Here is a 23,285-nt window from a genome sequence, read left to right as displayed (position 1 = left end):
AGCGAGAAAGAACAAAAGAAAGAAAGGAAAGCAAGAAAAAGAAATACAGAGAAAGAAAGAAAAAGAGAGAAGAAAGAGAGAAAAAGAACGAGAGTGAGAAAGAACGAAAGAGAACTAAAGCAAGAAAGACAGAAATAAAAAAAGGAAAAGAAAAAGAAAGAAAAAGAAACAAAAAAGAAAAAAGAAAGAAAGAAAAGGAAACTGGAAGAGAGAAAAAGAAAGAGAGAAAAGGAAACAGAGAGAAAGAAAGAAAAGAAAGAAAGAAGAAAGAGAGAGAAAAAGAAAAAGAATGAGAGTGAGAAAGAACGAAAGAAAGAACAAAAGAATGAAAGAGAAATAAAGAAAGAAAGAAAACAAAAGAACGAAAGGAAGAAAGAAAGAAAGAAAGAAAGAGAAAGAAAGAAAGAAAGAAAAAAGAAAAGAAAGAGAAAGAAAGAAAGAAAGAAAAGACTCAAGAGTGTGGTCACGGGCCGCATCCGGCCCGCGGGTCGCCCGTTGCCTACCGCTGGTCCGAGCTAACTCTGTTTAATTGAATCCCAGTTGACCTCCCTGGTTTTGCCAGTGGAAAAGCTTCAATAGTGAGTAAAGATGTGCTGAGGCATGTAGGGAGTGTGCAATTAATAGATAAGGCCCGTGAGTGTGGCCAGCAGCAGAGTTAAGAGCGCCAACAAGGAATGTAAATTAATGAAGCCCCGACTTCTGTGAAAACCTCACTCAACTTTCTCTTGCCTCTTTGATTCTCTTTTCAATGTTTGGACAAATTGGTACATAGCGCATTGTCGCTTTTTCCAACCATAACGTTATCGCAGAGTCACAGTTGTCTTCGCTTGATTCTTTCTTGACTTTATTACATGTATCCGATTCAACGCCATCGGAGATGATTTGAATGAGGCTCATCTAAAAATATACAAGGTAGTGTGATCGCTGTTTTCATTTGCTTCGCCACCCGAGTGAAAAATGCAACGGAAGCCATCCGTGTCCAAAGACGATAGTTGAGCGATCACGATCGGGGGCGTACGCTTACCCGTAGGGAAAACAGCGGGCACGTGGTCGGCGTCCCCGGCCACCAATGAGGGCACGATCCATGTGAAGCCGTAACCGGTGAGACCCACAGAATGAGCCACCTCGAAGATGGTGCTGGCCTCCTCCTTTGTGCAGTAGAGCAGGATGACCGGACTCTGCAGTTTCTTCAGTTGGTTCTGGATTTTGGAGTCACCGTCGTCCACTGACATGTCCAGCAGGAGGACTTCCTCCAGCTCCCAGCCCACAAAGCTATTGTCGATGGTACTGCGGACCTTGACGGATACGAGAGATGAACACTTTGGATGCCCTCCTGATCGTACAACTTTTGGCCACCGGGTTGAATCACGAGAGATATACATTTTGATGGTTTGATTACGACTCAAATTCTTTGTCAGCAAATTACTTAATATTGCCGGAGGAACTAAGTGAGCGATTTTCTCATGACCTGTTGGCAGCTTACGGTTCGCAGTCGCAGAGAGAGTATAGCGGTCCGCTTTTTCCTTTAACGTTGAAAGTTTCGAATCGGTGGGACGGTTGCTGACTTTGTCAAAATAGTCCACGCGGGAAGTTGTATTGTGCATATTTTTATTTTTGTGTTCTGCGAGAATCGTGTGTATGGCTGGTGTTGCGCATTGCTCGGTGTCTCATAGCATCGCCTTGAAAGAGTCTTTGCTCGGCCCGGGAGATAAGCAGCCTCCAGCCTCAGTGAGCAGCTCCATTTAAAAAAAAAAAAAGAAGAAAAAGAAATATTCAGCGTGTCTGCTTTTACCATTACAGCAATCAGAAAAATGGTGCGCGCGGCCCATTTCCATCAGAGTCTGCCAACCTTATCTTTTTTAAAAGCTTGAAATTATGGTTTGAACCCAAATGATCAAATCCTCCGCTTTGGCTGCCTTTGTAAGGAACCACTTCAACATTTATATATTTCATTTATACATTACAAAATAGGGGGGGAACGGTGAAAAATAGCACACGCATTTACACACATCAGCAGATTCTACAGCTGAGGGGAAACACATTAAGTGAAAGCGCTCCTGTAATGTGCTTCAAAGCGACAGATAATAACAGCTAAGTGAATCCCTTAGTTCAAAAGCGACTGTTCTATCGATGAAAAAAAATATTCCTCACTGACCTCAACTTGTCCTGAACTGATGTTCATTTCCAAAGGCAGGGTATTCGCTGTGATGATAATGCAGCAGACAGGTGGCATAGCCGCCTACTGTGTTTGCGCCTCATGCTTCGAATAACCACGGCACATACTGTACGCAACACAGGCACTAGCGTGCTACTACTGTTTAGTCACCTTATTGACAAAGTCCTGGTAGCCCGGGTAATACGTGGTCACTATGGAGAAGATGTACCAGTCATACTCCTCCATGATATTCAACATGACCGAGGCCTGCTGCTCGATCGACGGGCCGAACTGGAAAAACATGGAGTTGTCGTCCTGGAAACGAGAGAAAGAGAGCCAATTAGCCAGCAAAGTCAAAGAGCGCGAGAGGCGAAGTAGAAGACAGATAATTATGACACATGCACAGTGACTCTACGCCTTGGAAACAAATGTAGGGTCCTATTTGTAGTCATCATTTCAAAATGTATTTGCCGTTATTCATATTAAAGCGGACGCCGCACCGTCGTGTTTCCAAAACTTGATTGATCCGAGGCACATATTCGACTTAAAGTAGAAGTCAACCCAAACTTTTTTTTTTTTTTTCCCAAGAATACGATCTATGCAGGCTCACGAGTTAAAACAAGGCATTCTGATAAATATTTGTGGAATAAGTTAATCCACCTGTTTTTAGCCCTCTACGGGGGCGGCCATTTTGCCGCTTCTGTCGAGTGAAAACGACATCACAACTGCTCAGGTAACGACCAATCACGGCTCACCTGTTTTCTAAAGCCGAGTCATTATTGGTCCTTATCTGAGCCCCGAGCGTTTTTTATGTCATTTTCAGCGGACAGAAGTGACAAAATGGCCGTCCCCTGAGATGGCTAAAAATGGGTGTATTTCGCTGCTTAACTCGTATTCCACAAACGCAACATTAATCAGAATGCCGTGTTTCAACTAGTGGGCATGCACAGAACATATTCTCGAAAAAAAAAATATGTTTGCGTTTTTATCGCACTGGATAACAAAAAGTGGTATCGAGCCATCCCAAGTTTACAGAAGTAAACTTGGCTCCGCATGTATGTGTAATGGCTCATTTTATCATCTCATATCACCAGAGTAGCGAGTCGGGAGGAGGTAGAAATATTTTGGGGATATGAGGCAACGCTCCTCGATCTCTTTTTAATGGAAACATCTACCAGATGACGTCACGTCATTGACGCGCGTCAATAAATGAACTGTCTGCATGGCTGAATTACAACTATCACAACAAATGTCCACTTTATGCTTCATGTTTCACGTGGGATTAAATTAAAGTCGAATGTAAAGACAAGAACTTTGCAGATTCGTGGTCGACGTCAGTCGTCTCCTGAGCACTCTCTCCCCTGCTGGGCTTTTCATGACGTATCGGTCAGATGTGCGTGGATGAGCGATCACACTCCAGATGCACTGCATACATATCCGATTTACAGCCACATATGAAAGGCACCCAAAGGCACCCAGGTTGGATTTGAAAGATTAAAAAAAAAAAAAAAAAAAAAAAATCGGAATTGAACTTTTCACACTGCTTGAAAAATGTACGCAGCTCTTGTCATTCACAAAACGGTTTGTCAAAAAATGGGGAGCTAAAGTGCTTCTGGTAGGTACCCTTGTATCCTCTGCTACTATTGGAAGGGTTAAATATTCAACACAAAGCGGATGGAGATAATTCCAGGTCCGGGCACTCAGTTGGATTCTGGAAATGTAAAAAGTTGTTATTTAATAGTGCTCAAAACATTACAAACAACTGCCCAGCAGCCTTCATTGGGTTTTTCTAACAAACATTATTATGGAGAGGCAATTACTGTATAATGCCATTGACACTAGATGTGTCGTTTCTGTCACTTGCAACATTTCCACTGGGGCAGAAATTCAAATAATCCCCAATTGCGTCACTGTCAGCAGCAGTTAAAACAAGACAAATATGGATTTTTAACAAGACCAAAAAAATGATTTGAAACACTGGATATATCACCAATACCAACATTCTTTTTGACCCAACTCTCATTGAATTTGACATGATATTGCATGAACCACCCGGGATTAGTCTAAGGGGGCATATACTACGGTATACTTTTTGTGATTTTTTTTTTTTTTTTTGCTGGTGGACCATGAAACCTTTCTAATGTAATATACAGTAAGTGCCTTGGCTCAGTAAAGTTTGGGAAACACCGTCTTAGCAAGTCTGAATCTTTGTCCTAACCACCGCATGTGCCATTCCACAAAATATAATTTCATTTACAAGCTCCCCTCATATTTTTTTTGCTGTTCCCTAAAGGTAATTCAAAGTGTGACACCAACAAATACAAGTTCAGAACTAAAATAGGCACAAATGCCCGAGCACAACATGAGATGCCCTGGCCGCTCCACCCCAAAAAAGTAAAGTCGGTGCTCTGTTGTTGTCATCGCCAAGGCAATGACAGAGTATTTGCATCACTGAAACTACTATTCTTAGGATCAAATCACGCCGTATTGTCAACACAGCCATTACAAGTATTACAACGGGCATCAGTGAGGGCTTTCTCCAAGGAGAGAGTGTGAGAAGACGGAAGCACCGTTTGGTGCTTTGAATCAGGGCAGGGTCAGCCATCCATGTCAAAAGCGCCAAGCGACTCATCAGGACGCGGGGCTCGAGATGGATTATTCATGAGGTGTAAGTGACTGGAGGCGACATGGCACAGGGGCTGTAATGAGAGCGGCATCATGTCAGGGGTCCTCTGTGTGACAGAGGGTGACGACTGGAGCGACAACACCGACTGCTGTTTTTTTTTTTGCTGTTCGGCACACGGCTTCTCTGTGGCGTGTGCTTATGAAGACGTACTCCGCATACTGTATATGTACAGTGGAGGGGTGCACATACTTATGTATGCATCCACTCCAATATAAAGGACGGGAAATGAAGCGCCTTCAAAAAATATGTTTGGGTTGATTTTCCGCTTTAAAGTTCGACGCGGGCCCACTGATTGAAATATTTTGTTGGTGGAATATGAGTTAAGCAGCAATATCCACGAGTTTTTAGCCACCTGCGGGGGCGGCCATTTTGTCACTTCTGTGGACTGAAAACGACATCACAGTGCCAAAGGGCTCAGATAGTCATAGCTCAGCTTCAGAAAACAGGCGAGCCGCGATTGGTCGTTATCTGAGCCCTGAGCGTCTGTGATGTCATTTTCAGTCGACAGAAGTAACAAAATGGCCGTCCCCTGAGATGGCTAAAAACAGGTAGATCTTGCTGCTTAACTCCTATTTTATATTAATCATAGTGGCTTGTTTCAACTAGCAGGCCTGCATGGAACATATTCTTGAAAAAAAATATGTTTGGGTTGACTTCACCTTTAAGGATTCCAAGAAGCACGTTAAAAATAAAATGAAGTGTTAAGATGAATTCAACAACTCCAGCCCTCCTGGAAAATTGAAAATCGAGAGAATTACCACGCGTATTTGCCCCAAGCTCATATGCAGCACTTCACTGAACACTTCATTAGGTCGACCTGCACAATTTAATGGCATTCGGTATTCTTTCTCAGGTAGCCTAATGAGGTAAATTGATACATTTCTGAGTGCCAATCAAAACGGTACTTTTAACAATATAAGTTGGAATTGATCTCCGTGATTGTCCATTTTGATAAGTCTGTGACTTCTGACCAGTCCATTACCCCAAATCAGCTGGGATAGGCTTCGACTCATCCATGAAATGCTCCAGAAAATTAATGGATGGATGGATGGAAGTCAGACCAACAGCGACAAGGGCAAAGAAAGCATTCAGTTAAAAGACAAACATATTTTTATTTATGTTTTTTTTTTTTTTTTTTTTTTTTAAGTTTCCACTCAAGCTGCGTGAAAATGTTTCCAATTTTTGGTTACGGGGCTGCAAAATCAGAGTATAAGCATCTTAAAACATCCATCGGTTGAAGACTCATGTTATCGTGACTGATAAGTCAAATGTGAGCAAAATGCTTCCTTCTTGGTGAGGTGGCAAAAGAAAAACATGGTGACACCAAAGCTTACGTACCCAGAGACAGCCAATCATTTTGTTTTCATTGTGAGGCTGGGATACAACTCTTTGTTTTCCGTTTGTGCCAAATTCGACTGACAGACAACCAATGAAAGTTTCTTTTGAAATGTCTTTTTCTTTTGATCACACCTGATCGTCATCATCGCCTTCGTAGCACTTAATTTGCAACGGTGAACGATCGCCTCGATGTACGCGCGCGTCTGCACACAACATACATGCGCAATAAAATGTTGATGTTCATGCATGCACGTGCGCACAGCCACGTGGGCAGTCGCTCGTACGTGTGAATCATGCAGGAGAGTGAGTGCTCATCAGGCACAATACATCACGTCGGACCCCCTTACCTCCTGTTTTTTTTTTTTTTCCCCCCTTTTCTGCCACGGGGACAGAAATGATCTCTGCTACCTACTTTTCACAGTAATGAGGCGCCAACACTGCAGTGTCAAGAGAGGGTGAAAGGATTGGCAGCGTGGAAAGAAAGGTGGTGGGGGTTGTTCGAGCAGATTGAGGGAGAGTTAATGCACGATTTGCATTTACTGCCGGATTACTTTTCTCCGTTGTGTTTGAGACTTTCGTTATTGTGGCTTTTGTCCTGGAATAAAACCAAGGAGTCTTCCAAGAGGCGTTTGCCATGGGCCAAGAAGCACGTTTGTTCATGTAAAGTAATATTCTCTCATGGTTTCCGCCCTGCACACCACCAACTCCTTGCCTATAGTAGGCGCTGTCGAGCAATGCATTTCAATTCCTTTTTCCCTTCGCCATTGATTTCTTAAACGACACTCGTGGTTCCATTGTGCAATTATTTTGCCGTGCAATTATTACTGTAGTCACCACTGTCACACTGTGTCATTTGCGTAATTCTGTTGTTGATCACTGTTACCACACATTCAGACAACTTGTAATTCTTAAAGTGAAAGTGAACTCAAACATATTTTTTCAGGAATAGGTTCTATGCAGGCCCACTAGTCAGGGGCGGAGCCAGACCGTGGCCAATGGGAGGGCCTGGAAAAATCAGGGCGGGCCTGAATATTTCTCTCACCGAGCACAATTCTCCTATCTCGACACAGCGTATATTCAAATATAATGATCAACTGAATAATATGAAGTTCAGATCTTCCTTAGACAACCACAATTGTGCCATTCTTAATATTCTATCAAATAAAATAAAAAAACAAATTCAAAAATTATTTAATAATTTACAAAAAAATTTCAAAGTATATATTTTTTTCATGAATCTCATTGGGTAGGTAGTCTGTCAATCTGGGTGGGCCCGTGCACACCCAGACCCAACCATGGCTCCGCCCATGCCACTAGTTGAAACAAGGCATTCTGATAAATATTACGTTTGTGGAATAAGAGTCAATCCACCCGTTTTTAGCCATCTCAGGGGGCAGCCATTTTGTCACTTCTGTCGACTGAAAATGACATCACAACTACCTGTTTTCTGAAGCTGAGCCATGATTGGTCGTTATCTGAGCCCTGAGCATCTGTGATGTCATTTTCAGTCGACAGAAGAGACTAAAATGGCCGCCCCCGAGATGGCTAAAAACGAGTGGATTTCGCTGTTTAATTCATATTCCACAAACGCAATATCAATCAGAATGCCGTGTTCCAACTAGTGGGCCTGCATACAACATATTCTTGACCAAAATATGTTTGGATTGACTTCAGCATTAAGGAAAATGGATGGATGCCGGTACAAGCCGATAAAATGCGTTTTGGGTACAAGCGCACGATCGCGTGTCCATTTGTCACTGCATGTCTATCCAGTTTGCGCCACAGCACTTTCTGAACTTCCTCACTGTGATTTAGCCATTGCAATTCTCCTGCGGGATCAATAGACTTGTCACAGGCGACCTTTATGTATTTTCTCTCGGTGACATGTTGAGCCAGAGTGACATTACGCACGCGCGCGCACACACCAGCTTCAATTACTCGGCTGCCTTTTCATTTCCTCTCGCCTACTAACTTACTCTCTCCATTACAGCTCAGCTGCTTCAGTCCTCACTGTTTTCTTACTATCGCTTTTTTTTTTTTTTTTCCCTGATTGTCTAAAAGGAGAGCTGAGAGGTGTAATAACTCCTGAGAGCAAAACCTGTGATTCAGTGGGATCATAAGGGCGCCACTTACTTCATCTGCTTTTTTTCTCAGATTACAATTTATCATCTTGTTCTGCTTTTCTTCCTTTCAAACCTCATTATTGCCGTTTAAGTCATAGACACTAGTCAAATGGCATCAGTGACACGTTTCTCCCTTTGGTACTTTTGACCCTCTCCTCTATTCCTACTCTCCATCTGCTCTGGATGCTCAATTTTTGCATCATTTTCTGCAGCTTCATCAGTTCGCGTCGCGAATGCGCGAATCGTATACGTTAGCGTTAGAGCCCTTCCAGCGTAGCGTCGCTTTATGTTTTGTGAGCGTGAATAGCGGGTTGACATTGTGCTAAAAGACAGCTTTGCAAGTGGCTGATGAATGGGACATGGAAAGAAAGAAAAGCAATTGTTCTGGCCGTGCAGTTTGCAGCTAGTTAGTCTTCGATTCACGGGCGCACTTGATCCTGCGCGTCCTTTTCATCAGCACATCAAAGACCGGGACTGTGATAGCAATCTGTTCCATGCACGCTTTTTAATGCACTCCTTCGTCTCATCCTGACCGGATTAGTGCTCTTTCGTGAGTTTGAGCCTGCCATGCTCTAAAGTCTCCCGATGGTTCAGTGTGACAGATTGATATACAACAATTTTGTGTGTGTGTGTGTGTGTGTAAATATTCTGATACCAACTGCACCTGCTTAGACAAGTTAAAAGGACCCAAATGAGTGTTTGACCTCATTTGCCTCCACAGCACGTTGAGTATATCAGCACTTTGAATCAGCACCAGCACAATTCTTCCAAACTGAAAATTGTGTTTGACACAACAAAACCACGCAGAAAACAGACATTGCAGAATATAGACATCAAAACGCTCATGTTCAGTTGTACCTTGCGATACGGGCTCACTCTGTTCCTCCGCCATGCTCGTAACCGAAAACACTCGCATCTCAAATCATCGTTCCCAAATTTAAATGAATGGAAACATCATTCATTTGTTCCTGCTCCCCCCCCCAAAAAAAAAACCTAAAATGCCTGTAAGGTGTTTTTTTTTTTTTCAAAGAGGAAAAATTGCAATCTATGATATTGTACTATACAATATACAATAAGGACATAACGAAATAGAATATAAAGAAATAAATACTTTGTGCATCATGATTTTTCATTTCAACTTCTCCGGGTTTGTGCGACATGGTCGTCTTTTGGAGATGGGTTTCACTCGCCTCTGCCTTGCGGGCAAGAGACAGCATAGCTCCCTCCCGTCTGACCTCAGCCGGAGCTATTCCGATCAGATCTTCCTTAAACAACCACAACTATGGCATTCTTAATATTCAATATAATTAAAAACGCAACAAAATGCAAATTTTAAAATATATATATATATATTTTTTTTTTTTCATGAATCTCCCTGGGTGGGCAGTCTGTCAATCTTGCCTGTGCACGGCCTACCCATAGCTCCGCCCCTGTTAAGGGCTCAGGCACAAATGTCTGAGGACCCGATTGAAATTTCTTTATTAGGTCATATTACTCTAGCATTTGAATCGCCTTTCCAAGCACCATGGCACAGACAAACACTCACCAAATTGACTTCTGTTTTCATATTTTACTCCCAGCCTCCGCCTATATGTGCTATATGTCAAACATCACTGCTATGTGAAGCGTATTTGTGTTGGTTGAAAACGTGGGTTTCAAAACAGCACTGAAAAACCGTTTATATCTACTGCTTTAGTATTTTGCGGGATGGCAGGTCAGAGGTCAGAAGAAGGGCGGTGCCACTGGTGTACTTTCAAGTCTACGCTTCCATGGAGCAGGTTGTGACCAATTAAAGTTCTGTCACTTTCACTGGTTCCCGCTGATAAAAATTCCCTTACATCTTGCCACCACTTCATTCTCACGTCTTAACAAGTGACATCAAACGTGGCTTTTAAGTTTCAACACGCTCAAAATAGTCTTGACGTGCTGAATATGCAAACATTACACCGTACACCAATCATCACTCTGGGAGGCATTATTCAACTTTTGTGCGGATGCTGTGCGGCCAAGCACGGTTGGCTTAGTGACCCAAACCTCGGGGTCTCATCGCCGCTCTCTGAGGTACACCACTGCTGGTGTAATCCCCTCGACATTGTTTCCGCACACGTATAAACAGCTGCAGTGAAACCAGGACGATTTCAAGCAAACACACCCGTTTGATTAAATAAAACAAAGTTTGGTCTTCCATCAGACAGACTGTTCCCCTTCTTCGACAAACAATTCCCTCCACGTACTGCATTTTGCCTTCTTGAAAACTGGGGAGTTCAAACCACTGAGTCCTCAATACAACTGACTGCTACTCAAAGTCAACTTTTCAAAGTTTGAACTGTAGACTCTAAACTGAATTCAGAGATTTGTTTCCAACTACGGTAGAATATTACTGAAAATGTACTAAGGCTGGGAACTACATATTACACAACTGTGGAGATAGAGGACTCTATTTTCGTAAGAACAGGCGCATGTTGATTTTTGCGCCGGCGCAAGCCTATTTTAGCGTGTTTGAGAATTTGGCAGACCGTGCTGCGCCACGTTGTGCGTTCCGGCGGACCGATCGTATTTTCTTTTACACACTCCCATGCACTTGACAATTTGGTGGCTGAAAGTAGACTCAACTTTAGACCAGCTGAAAGCAGGTCTAAGTTGTGGCGCAGGTGATGTAACGCGATTTTGGTAAATTTGATCGAGGTGCAGGCAGACGGCTGCATGGATATGCATGGTGGATGTCATCGTATTTCATTCGTAAATATGACAACAGTGTGCTGATGCAGACTGTAAACTTACCCTCTGGATAATTGTAGCAATCAATTCATTGACCGCATTATCATTAGCCTCATCTTTATGCTATTGTGGTGGTGTGGTTGGGATCAGGGTGGAAGGTGGTCTGCAAATGCCCACTTCACAGCAATGATCTGTGATCGCCCTGGCCAACTTTACACGACCACATCCGTGTAGGTCTGCTTTCAGTTCCTTCTAAAAGTATTTTGCTTCGATCTTCCGCATGGACTTCAGCGAGCCTATTTCTGCTTCTGCAATGTCAGGCTGTGACTTTGCACCTCTCGTGCGCTGATTTTAAAGGGAATGAGAGGAGTCGCTTTCATTTGACGGGAAGCTAGTCAGCTGTGTTCATACCCACAACAGCGCAAACGCTAGTTTCTAACTATACATTGATTTTCATGCTCGAGATAGTCATGTATTATTTTATATATTTGTATTTTTATTGCAATTGATGGCAAAATACTTTGCACATTTTGTTTAAAAAGGCATTCATTTTATTTTCAGTTTGTGTATTTGTATTTTTCATAGTCGTCTTGATTTGTGTTGATTAAAGGTTAGATATTGTATTGCAAAATAAAATAACCCCAATTGAGACTTTTGTCCCTATTTTGGGCCCTATTTTGAATTTAAAAAAAAAATCAATTACCTGCTTACCTGTTTTCTGAATCCAAGCCATGATTGGTCGTTATCTGAGCCCAGAGCAACTGTGATGTCATTTTCAGTCGACAGAAGAGACAAAATGGCCGCCCCCGGAGAGGGCCAAAAACAGGTAGATTGACTCTTATTCCACAAACACAATATTTATAAGAATGCCTTGTTTCAACTAGTGGGCCTGCATTGAGCATATTTTGGAAAAAAAAACAACAACAAATGTTTGGGTTGACTTCCGCTTTAAGGTTGGACTTTACAAGCTCTACTTCCCAGTTCTTTTGAACGCAGCATAGAGCCATTAAGACTGTCAGGGATCGTCCTGCTGCGTCAGTGTACAGTGCCGAGGGCCTGAAAGGATTTGGCAACTCATCTCCATGTCATGCCAATGAAAGCCTGTCTCCAATTAGATTTTCTGGGGAAGAGCAACGCATCAGCCCGACGCTCAGCAAGCTCTGGTGGGAGAGGATTGGGAGAGAGAGAGAGAGAGAGAGAGAGAGAGAGAGAGAGAGAGAGAGAGAGAGAGAGAGAGAGAGAGAGAGAGAGCGAGAGCGAGAGCGAGAGCGAGAGAGGGAGAGGGAGAGGGAGAGAGCGAGAGCGAGAGTCTAACTTGACAAAACAGGCAAAAGCTAAGAAGTAACACACGCGCACGCATCGTGACACACAAAACGGCAGCGCGCGCATAGCGCCCGGCAACAATCAGCTTTTCCACTTCATCACACTCGTCTTTCGCCTCCTTTCATCTTCCTCCCTCTATCTTCCCGCCTCACAGTCAGCGCACTGCCGTTGCTGTCAATCTCTCCCAGCGTGAACGCGCCACCATGTTTCAAATCAAACACGCACACACTGTTAATTAATCTCATATTCAGCTGTTTAATTATCAATGACCCCTTTTCAAAAGACTCCCAGCTTCATTTGCCCGATTTTAAACATCCTATAATGTCCTGTTTGAATGACACGTTGCTATTTATGTCCAGGAAATGATTGGAGGAGTGGCGGAATATGATTCACTCCCGCAGTGGGACCTTTTCTTGAGCCTGTGCGCGTGCGCGCGCGCGCGTGTGGCTGCATTGAAATACGATAGAGAAAAAAAAATAAAAAATTGGACATGGTGGGTGTGCAACTTTTTCGTGTTTGTGTGTGAGTCAACGTCATTACTAATTATTTTAATTTAGGTAAAGATATTTCATGCTCCAGCACTCAATTGCAGTTGAGGTTCTTTGTTTGCCTGTTCATTAGTGAAGCCTGAATAATCCTGATACTTTATGCAGACAAGATACAAGAACAACATTAAGCATTTAGATGCAGGACAGGAAGGCGTTTTAAATAGTCACTACCTTTGAGGAAAGAGATTATTCGATCAACCATTGAAAATTGGATTGAAACGAAAGACAGCCATTATAATGGATCCATTGATTGAGAAGTTGGTCAACTGTAACATAATTGTTGATTTTAATGACATTTCAAAACAATTCAGTCAAATTGTAGTGCACTACTTGGTTGTAACCAGCAGAGGCGCTGTTGAGGGGGTTATTAAATAGTTTGCTGTTTAATAACTACAACAACCACAGTATGCTGACTGCATATCGTCAGCTAGGGGCTACATCCACAAAGCTGCGGCAAAACTCCCCCAGTCAGCATTATTCTGATGACTGATAGGAGTTCAGAACATCAGGAGTGACAGTCTACACACACCATTAAAAATCATTTCATTTTAATTCATTTTCGACTTTTTTGTGTATGCGTTTTACTCATAATGCCTCAAAAGTTTGTAATAACTCAATGCCCAATTGCCCCAGCTTTTGAAAAATAATTTCTTAGTAAGACAGTCTTTTGATCGGTCAAGTGGAACATTTTAGCGATATCGCAATCGCACAACTAGGGCTGAAAGAGTCATCAAATTCAAATTGACATCGCAATGTCTTAAAATGCAATTTTCAAATCACAAAAGCTGAAATTTTGGGGGAAAAAAAAGAACAAAACAAAAATAAAACTTTATCAGTCTGCCAGTAGGATTTATGTTTTCATATAACGGTTTTATGAAACGCGAAAAGTTCAAGTGATAAAGCCACAGATTTGTTTGCCTTATAGTTATAATCTGATTTATGACTTATTACTATGTTTACACCACATTTATTTGGTAGAATTTTATAACGTCTTAGTGAACGCTTAAAAGACTGCAAGTCAGTGTGAAAAAAAAACCTCTTTCAATTATAACTCATGGTTCATTTGACTTTATTTTAGCGCAAGACTAACCTATAAACCTATAACACCTGTAATACAGATCAATTTATTGCTTGTGTTTTCGGTTAATAATAGCAATAATATTTGGGCGGATCTTCCCAGTTCGGGTCCAAAACTCAAAATATCAGACACAAGCAAATAAATCCTTTGTGAAGATATGTGGGTTAGAAATTATTCATTCAAAATTATTTGTATCAATAATTCACAATCACAATGTTCTGCCTGCGCACGGAGTGATTCGCAAATCTAACCCACTTTTAAAAGCACAGGAGACGACAGAAGAAGGAGATATTTCCAAAATCATCCATTCACGAGACGCTGGCCATCGAGACTGCAGTTGTCCAATCACTCGGATACACTTTAAACCGTTTAATTCCTTATTCTACTGTACTCACAAAACAAAAACAAAAAGAATACGAAATTGCATCATGCATTTTATGCAGTTTTTATCTTTGGCATTTCTGAAAGTCTCTGCCATTATTTACCTCTCCAAAAGAACCCAGGACGTCTTCTATTGTGCGCCACCGGCTACTGGCTTGTAATCAACTGACTGTCTAATGAGTGCTAATGAATCTCTTTGTCTTGAAACCGTGTCAGCCTCATTTACAAACATGCAATGCCCAGCGAACACTCACTTCAATTGGCACTGTGAGCCACCACAAGAAGGAAGCAATTAAGTGCCCTATCCAATCGTCCATTGTTACACTGGATGCCCAGGACACTCCTGACACCATGTCGTTCAAGCCCAAAATGTTGCACGGGGAAGTAAAGCTTGTTAACTGGAACCAGTTGAAATGAATACAAAAAACACAACTCTACTTTTGGTTACGGTTAACAAGGCGGCCTTAGCTGGACCATTTTTTTCTTTTTTTAGAGGTCATTTCAAATTGCACTCATCTTTTCTCGTGATTCCACTATGTTCCTAAACTGTAGTGAAAAAGGAGTTAAACGGTTCTCAGGAGCCCTTCGGGGAAATGGAACATGGTAAAGAACAGATTCCTTACTGGAAGAGAGGCTACTCATTTCAGTCGCAACAATCTTCTTCTTTTAACTAAAATATAGAACTTGCCCAAAAATGGTGAATGTCAATGTACTTAACACTACTATGGAGCCAAAGTAGAAAGAAATACAGTACGGCTAACACACTCATGTTCACTGAGATTCAACCATTTCAAATAGCGCTCATTTAACTTGTCATTTTTGGGTGTTCTCTTCCCAAAGTTCCCTCATTTAGAGGGACAGGAAACAGGGGCGGAGCCATGGGTGGGCTTGAGTGTGCACACGCCCACCCAGATTGACAGACTGGCCACCCAGTGAGATTCATGAAAAAATATATACTTTTACATTTGTAGTAAATGACTATTAAATTATTTTTGAATTCGTGTTTCCTTGTGTGTTTTTTATTTTTATTTTATTGAATATTAAGAATGGCATGATTGTGGTTGTCTGAGGAAGATCTGAACTTCATATTATTCAGTTTGTCATTTTATTTGAATATACGACGTGTCGGGGCAGGAGGATTGCGCTCTATGAGAGAAATATTCAGGCCCACCCTGATTTTTCCAGGCCATGTTCTGGCTCCGCCCCTGACAGGAACTCAACCCCTGAACAAATTAATTGATCATAATTTATCAGGTAAATCCCCATCCAGATACTATAATGTACTCAGGTGTTGTGAGAAACAGTGCGATGACATCAGCACAATCTCATTGGACGCTTAGTAAGTACTTTGATCTTTCGGCGAGGGTGTGACATCATTGCATCGTCGAGCGAGACGACAAAAGACTTCAAAAATGTTGAGATTTAAATTAGATAACCTTTATTAATCCCACAATAGGGAAATGTGCATCGTCTCAGTAGCACTGGAGATTACAAGACGCAAAAAAGAAAAAAGAAAGAGCCAGCAAGGACGAGACAGAAATGTAGGCTACCAATTGTATGCGCTCAAGTACATCAATGCAACATCCAAATGATCCAATTTCACTTAGTTGGTCTGAAAATGATCAGTTATTTACTTGGAAAAGGGAATCTTTGTTCATCTATTCATGCCAAAAACAGACCGAACACTTCAATGCTCTTGGACTAGATCAGTGCTTCTCAAATAGTGGGGCGGGACCCCCCTGGGGGGGCGCGGTGCGATTCCCCCGTGTGACCCTGTGGAACATACTTTTTTTCCGCCGTATTGGAATAACGTGTAATTGCACATCCACTCCAGCAGTTGGCAGTGGTGCTCTAATTGCCCATCGTGCGCAGCGAGTATTAACTCCACGGTGTAGGTTCGCTTTGCAACGAGCTGGCGATGTGAAAGTGCAGTAAACGCGCCCTTAGACAACATGAAGACATTTTTAACAGGAATGGAAAGAAAGGTGGAGAGCAACGAAGATAGTGGTTCAAAAGAAAGTCACCCGAAAGCAAAGACGCGCAAATGTGACGAAGCATATGTAGCGACTGGCTTCACTGTGACTACGGTGGGAGGCGACGAAAGACCGTTTGTGTTTGCTGTGTCTAAAAATGCTGGCAGCGGACAGCATGAAGCCAAATAAATGAAGGTGCTGTTGCTGCACTGAAGACCAAGTGCAGGTCTCGGCTAAACATTGAGCAGGAGCTTGAGAGTTGCAGTATCATGCTTCGAACCTCGCTTTGAGAAGCTGTGCGATGCAAAACGTGCTCATTGTAGCGATTAATTTTGGCTTCCTTATTTTGATTAAAAAAAAAAAAGAAAAATCAGCACAAATTGTTTTATTCATTTTTGTTTTGGAGGTTAAAAGTGTTTTATATATTGTGCTCCGGAGTTAATGTTGCTTAGGTTAATTTGAATTTGTTATTATTTATTCGATTGTGTTTGATTTTATTTACAATAAGTCTGTCAAAAATGTTTACAGCTTAAACAAGGATATTATTATTTTATGAATTTGAGGCAAACTGATGCACTTAAAAAAATATCTTCTTTTACAAATAAACACTGTTAATAAGGTCATTCTTGCAAGTCGAACTATATCTCTTTCTTTTTGTTTTCTTTATGTTAACAAGGATACGATGTTATGCAGAGGTGTACCTAGAACTATTTTATAGACAAATGCTATTATTTATAGTTGCGGCGGAGACTGGGTGGTGGGGTGGGGGTCGCAAATTGTTTTCCTCTTGCTAGGGGGGGCGTAACAGAAAATAATTGAGAAGCACTGGACTAGATGGCTGAAGGTACAATGAACTTGTGCATCGAGCTGTTGCCATTCATACAAAACAACACGAGCTTTGTGTGCAACTGAACAGACCCACATTTTAGAAATGAATGTCAGTAAATGGAGATGAAATCATAATCATGTCAGTATGTACTGTACACTTTTTGTCTTAAAACAAAACTTGACAAACTAATGTAAAATATGTGTCTTGGCCCAATAAAAGTTGTGAAACGCTGCCCGACTGTATGTATGGTCTACCACACAGTTTGCCATATATTTCCTGTGCTTGCCCCTCCCCCATGGGAATAAAAAAGGTGACTGAAACGAACATTCCCTTCAAAAAGAGCAAGCCCTGCTGAGACAAGTGGAGGAGTCAATTTGGCGTTGCCCTTGGCCCCGCCAGTTAATGGAAAGCGCCTCCATGAGGAGTTGATTATGCTCGTTTGCACTGGCGGCAATGCAGGTAATTAATCACTGACACATGGGAGCCGCGTGTACTGATTGGGCAAGATGGCGCCAATCGAAAGTAGCCCAACAACCAATTAGCTGTGACCCGCGCAACCCGGCTGCGCGCAAAGGTGTATGTGTCAGAAAAAAAAAACATAAATGGAACACAGAAAAAAAAAAAAAAACTTTGATAAATAGATATTATCTACATTAACTTTTCTTCGTACATGTCGTATGTCTTACCTCATGTAGCGAAAAGCCTCTCAAACGAAAATAATCGCTTCAGGGTAACAATAGAGCCGTGTGAACTTGAAGCACTTTGATTTGGTTCTCGAACTCGCCCCATCGCGCGACCGCTGCCGGAACGCTGGCGTGCTTTTCCAAACGGATGCAGATGAGTCATCCTTCTCTGCTACAGAGTCCAAATATGTGCAGCGAGGAGGATAGCTCCCACATGGAACTCGTTCCCTGCTTTGCTCTCAGTAGTGAAGGTGAGCTTGTCACACAGTCAGAGACGATGGCACCGCTTTACACGGCCCGCTTCTATTCAAGCGTGTCCAAATCACCCCCGTCAACAGTTTGGATAACAGTTAGTCACACGTGAAATCAAAACCAACGCTCTCAACACTATAGTGCAACTGCACTTGGACGTGAAAGTGTCCTATACACACATGCTGGTATTTTGTCCTAACGTCTGTTTTCCCCACTTCTGTACCAACAGCAATTTAAACCAATGAATGAACAATAATAGTAAAAAAAATAAAAATGTACATTTTCACATGAAACTGTATTTGAAAGATTTTAAATCAACAGGCAGGGCCGTGAATCATTTAGCCAATCAGACGCCTGAATAGAGTCTGGTATTGATAGCAGAGATATTCATACGAAGTAAATATCAAAGGTGGGCATTCAGTCAGTGTGACGGACCGATCCGTCAGTCCGTCGCTGACGAGTGACGGGACGCTTTTTAAAAATGACGGACTTGTGGATTTTCGTCCGTCAGTGTAATCGTCACTAACTGCCAGAGGTGGGCATTTTACGACATTTTGCTGATACGTCATTTGTCATCCGTCAGCGGCCAGAGTTTGCGTCCGTCATTCATCAGTGCGTCAGTTAGTCCATCCGTAGTCCGTTGGTCTTTCAGTCGTTGCCCTGAAAAAAACGTCAGAAAAACAGGCGTCCGCCAGTGACGGACTAACGGTCTGTCCGTGACGGTCCTTCAGACCTGACGGGCGCAAGTGGTGACGATTACACTGACAGATGAAAACCCGCTTCCGTCATTCATCAGTCAGTCATTTACATTATTTTTTTTAAAAAGATGTCCCGTCATTCGTCAGCAAATTGGTGTCTGTCAGTCTGACGAAATGCCTACCTCTGCTAACCGCGTCCAGCAGTGACGAACCTCTCAGTCGCCCGTTGACATCACAACTGCTCAGGGCTCAGGTAACGGCCACTCACTGCTCAGCTTCAGAAAACAGGTGTGCTGATTGGTCGTTACCTGAGCAACTGTGATGTCATTTTCAGTCGACAGAAGCGACAAAATGGCCGCCCCCAGAGACGGCTAAAAACGGGTGGATTAACTCTTATTCCACAAACGCAATATTTATCAGAATGCCTTGTTTCAACTGGTGGGCTTGCATAGAACATATTCTTAATAAAAATATGTTTGGGTTGACTTCCACTTTAAGGCAATAAGGAAAAATAATCCGAACAGATCTGTCCATTTACATCGCTGTATTTTAGTTTAGTCAGCTATTAGTAGTGAGTGTGAATCAATGTTTGGATTTCTAGAAATAAATATTGTCTTAATGATTTCATTTTGAGGGTTTCAGTGCAATCAACACTTCCCACACTTGAGAAGAGAAGCTTAGAAAGTGGTGTAAAGACAAAAAACATTTAAGCGCACTAATCTGTGGACACAAAATATGACAGGCAATGATTTACAAAGTGGTGATAATTAGTCGATGTAACCGTTTCTAACATAAATGAAGGCTTCAGTCTTTATGCAAGTACCTCAGGGCAGTTGGAAAGTTGAGCCTGGTAATATTTTGCATCTAAGCATCAACATTAACATGAAAAAGATGGTAAGTTTCCAAGCATGAAATCATCTTAAATTAGGAGGATTGTGTGATCTCCAATAAGCCAGTTTCACACTGATGCTTCAGGCACTTTGATTCTACAAAAATATGTAAAAACAAAGTAGTTGTGTAAAAATGCCGCCTCTCATTTGTGTCTCGTAGCAGCCTTACCTTGTCACAGTTAAAGTCAAAGAGCCTAAAGCTGTCCCAAGTGCATGAATGTTTTTTTTGTTTTTTTTTAAAATGGGAAGTCAACACCAAATTTTCTTTACAAAAATATGGTCTATGTGGCTCCACTAGTCTAAACATGGCATTCTGATTAATATTACATTTGTGGAACATGAGCAGAATAATCCACCCGTTTTTAGCTATCTCAGGGGGCGGCCATTTTGTCACTTTTGTCAACTGAAAATGGCAACACAGTTTGCTCAGGGCTTAGGGAACGACCAATCACGACACACCTGTTTTCTGAAGCCGAGCCATGATTGGTCGTTACCTGACCGCATGAGCAACTGTGATGTCATTTTCAGTCGACAGCAAGTGGCAAAATGGCCGCCATCTGAGAGGTTGATTTTACCGGTCAACCAATATTCTACAAAAGAAATGTTAACAAATCGTAGCTCAGCTTCAGAAAACAGGTGAGCTATGATTGGTTGTTACCTGAGTCCTGAGCACCTGTGATGTCATTTTCAGTCGACAGAAGTGACAAAATGGCCGCCCCCTGAGATGGCAAAAAACGGGTGGATTTTACTGTTTAACTCATATTTCATATTAATCATATTTTCTTGTTTCAACTAGTGCGTCTGCATAGAACCTATTCTTGAAAAAAATATGTTTGGGTTGACTTAAATGCAAGCGCAGGGAACTAATACTCTCAATTCGACCCCACACTTGCATGGAAAAAATATAATCCAGAGCATTCTCTCCCAAAAACAAACATGTCCTACCCGTTGTGAGATCCAAGTGATCACACTAGGATTTCTTTTGAGATCAGCGATGGAACACAATCTTTATGCGTGTGGTGTTCCGTTTTGAGATTATTATTGCATATACTTGATAGACACATTTTTGCTTACGACATTTCAAATTGTTTACGCAAGCGGAAAGCTTCTCCCTGCCCTAGCAAATCCGGCCTTTAAAGAGTCTTTAACAAAGTGAAGGCAAGTACTTGTCCTCCATCCTCTCTGTTCCTCTCTGCCGTCTATGTCATCCATCTCTCTGAACACCTGAGGCGAGAGGTGCGCGCCGGAGTCAAGTGCAGTGTGCAATTTGAGACACAGGGTTCAAAACCTTGTCATGGCGTGATTTTCTTTCTCCCGTTGCACACGTGTGGACGCCGCTTCCTTTCCCGCCTCTCCCCTCGCGGCGCATCCCTCATGTGCTTCCAGGAATTCATCACCACCCCGGGGGGATGAACGCGATTTTCTCCCAGCTCTCATTTGTACGCTCACCCCGAATAACTCCATTCACTGGTGGCTCCTGCACTTTTTCTACCCTCCTTTCGCTCACTCTCATCTCCTCTGGGCTGCACACACGCAACATAAAACTAAATGAATAGGATCAAATCAGATGGGCCGGATAAGTGTGGCAGGCTTACTGATACGGGAGCGCGAAATTCAATCATCCTTTTCATCAGCGGTCTCCATCCCACCTTGCCATATATGTCGCCCCCCCACACCCCACCCCGCCCCCTTCTCAATCTTCCCGCTCGTCACTTCGTAGGATCCCTTTCGTCATCGTTATCTTTGGAGTGTCATTCAGCGTCTCCTTCCTGTTCCGACGTTTTGCTTTTGATGAAAAAAAAACACACACAAAAAAAAACACCCCAAGCCTCTCACAAGCTTATTTTATGTTCATGGAAAGTACAAATGCAACACAAGTCGTACACTTTCCTCGCATTTCCTCTTTTTTTTTTCCTTGTGGGTGAGGGGGGGGGCGGGGGCGTCTTCCCGAAGTGGTTGTGACTGACAGCAGCTGGCCTGTCAAAGAGGCGCGAGTCAAGATGGCGAAAAGTGAAAAGAGGGACAGACAGGACGGCGTGAGGAGATGGGGGGGGGGGGGGGAGACGTTTCTAATTCAAAGAGACGTGCAGTGTTTCCGTGGCAACTCGGTTCCCCTGGAAACGGCCGTGCTAAAGATGCCATTAGTGTGTGGGGGAAAAAAAAAATATATATATACTTGCACCTCGTTGCACTGTATACGTGTAAAAATATAGTTGCGCGGAAAGACGGCGGCGTTGGCATTTGCGCACATAGGCGGGCTGACACAGAAGAGCACAATTACAGTCAATAACACACCTGAGGTCGACGACGATAGACGCAGCCTGTAATGGACCTATGCTCACTCAATTATACTATTGGTTGGTCCCCCTTTGGGAAAACAAGTGACGCTCCTGTTGCTGATCACAAGCTGCACTCGCGGCTCTGACTTGTGAAAATTTGGCTGCGGGGCGGCAAATTTCTCCGCATGTTTGCTCATCGGTGATGACGTCCTTCAGCCTGGGACCGCCGACATCGACGCGTACACTCCGATGATCACTCTTACGCTGTAAAGAAACGAGCGCGACCTAACCATGGCCGACAGAAGTGGACCGTGCATAAAGTCCTCGCTGTGTTTATTGTGGTGTGGGTGGGGGTCGCAGGGCGGGTGGGGGGATGGGGGGGGGGGTAGATGAGGGATGAGTAACGCGGATTTAAAAGAGTTAACTTCCTGAACATCGCGGGAGCTGCAAAAATAGCAGCCAGCCACACATGTAGCTTCAACACGCATATGAGTACATTCTGTCTGTACGAGCGCGATAGTTATGCAATGATGGCAAGAAACATGCCGTGTGTACCTCGTGCCAGTCAATAAAAACATTGAATGGATTATGTCCTCGGGACGGGTGGGTATTTGCTCCGACGTAACCACAGAGGAAGTGAAGTGAGTGGGCATGGCTATCGATGAATTGATGGGCGAGAATTCTGTCCATTTTGTGGATTCGATTTTTGAGGAATTGTGTCTTAAAGCAGTTGAGGCGAAACGTAGCGCACGGCTTGGGATGTTGAGGATCCACAAAGGCCACGCTGGCATTAAAACAGGAGTTCAGAACATCCGAACGTTTTCAGTCGTTAAATTGTTATCCAATTAAAGAAACATTACAAAACAATAAATCAGTTACTTAATTGTCATTGATTCTTTTCCCTTTTTTATAGCTACCGAATCTCTGGGGAGTGGCTCCAAGATGCTGATGTTTTGGCAGTTTACAAATAGTACTATTATTGTCCCATTAAAGCTCTAATTTAGCTTTCAACGTTATCATGAAATCTAAAGATGGGTACACACATAGTATAACTGGCCCTAATTTGAGCATTTTTCCTCTCTTCTGATCAAAATCAGACAAGGACTGATTCTCTGATGTCTCGGGGGGGGAAAGAAAACAAACTATTGAGCAATTAGTTATCCACAGTGTGGGTTGTGTTCATTTTTCCTCCCGAATCTCCTCAGAAAAGGATAAATCGTAAATGTCAAACCCATTCAATATTTACAATTGCAAATGCTTAACTCATTCACTGCCGTTGACGGATTTATTTGTCTTTTCACAGTCCAGCCATTTAATACCAGGAACTTATT

The 23,285-nt window shown here is 42.7% G+C and overlaps 1 protein-coding gene across 2 annotated transcripts in view; it reads right to left on the bottom strand.

Annotated features, from left to right (window-relative positions):
* grin2bb (glutamate receptor, ionotropic, N-methyl D-aspartate 2B, genome duplicate b) overlaps positions 1 to 23,285 on the bottom strand; it is a 101,950-nt gene that overhangs the window by 37,926 nt on the left and 40,739 nt on the right. For both annotated transcript variants that reach the window (XM_086032871.1, XM_086032872.1), the window contains 2 exons: positions 2,327 to 2,470; positions 1,025 to 1,295 (listed from right to left, as the gene is read on the bottom strand). In XM_086032871.1, the coding sequence (XP_085888997.1) occupies positions 1,025 to 1,295; positions 2,327 to 2,470 (415 nt within the window). The remainder of the gene's footprint in view (positions 1 to 1,024; positions 1,296 to 2,326; positions 2,471 to 23,285) is intronic.

This window comes from Filicampus tigris, chromosome 6 (genome assembly GCF_054856515.1).
Source record: "Filicampus tigris isolate MCC_2025a chromosome 6, RoL_Ftig_1.0, whole genome shotgun sequence".
In the NCBI taxonomy this organism is placed as follows: Eukaryota; Metazoa; Chordata; class Actinopteri; order Syngnathiformes; family Syngnathidae; genus Filicampus; species Filicampus tigris.
Note: the sequence above shows the minus strand (reverse complement) of the source record. Positions and strands in the feature narration are given on the sequence as shown.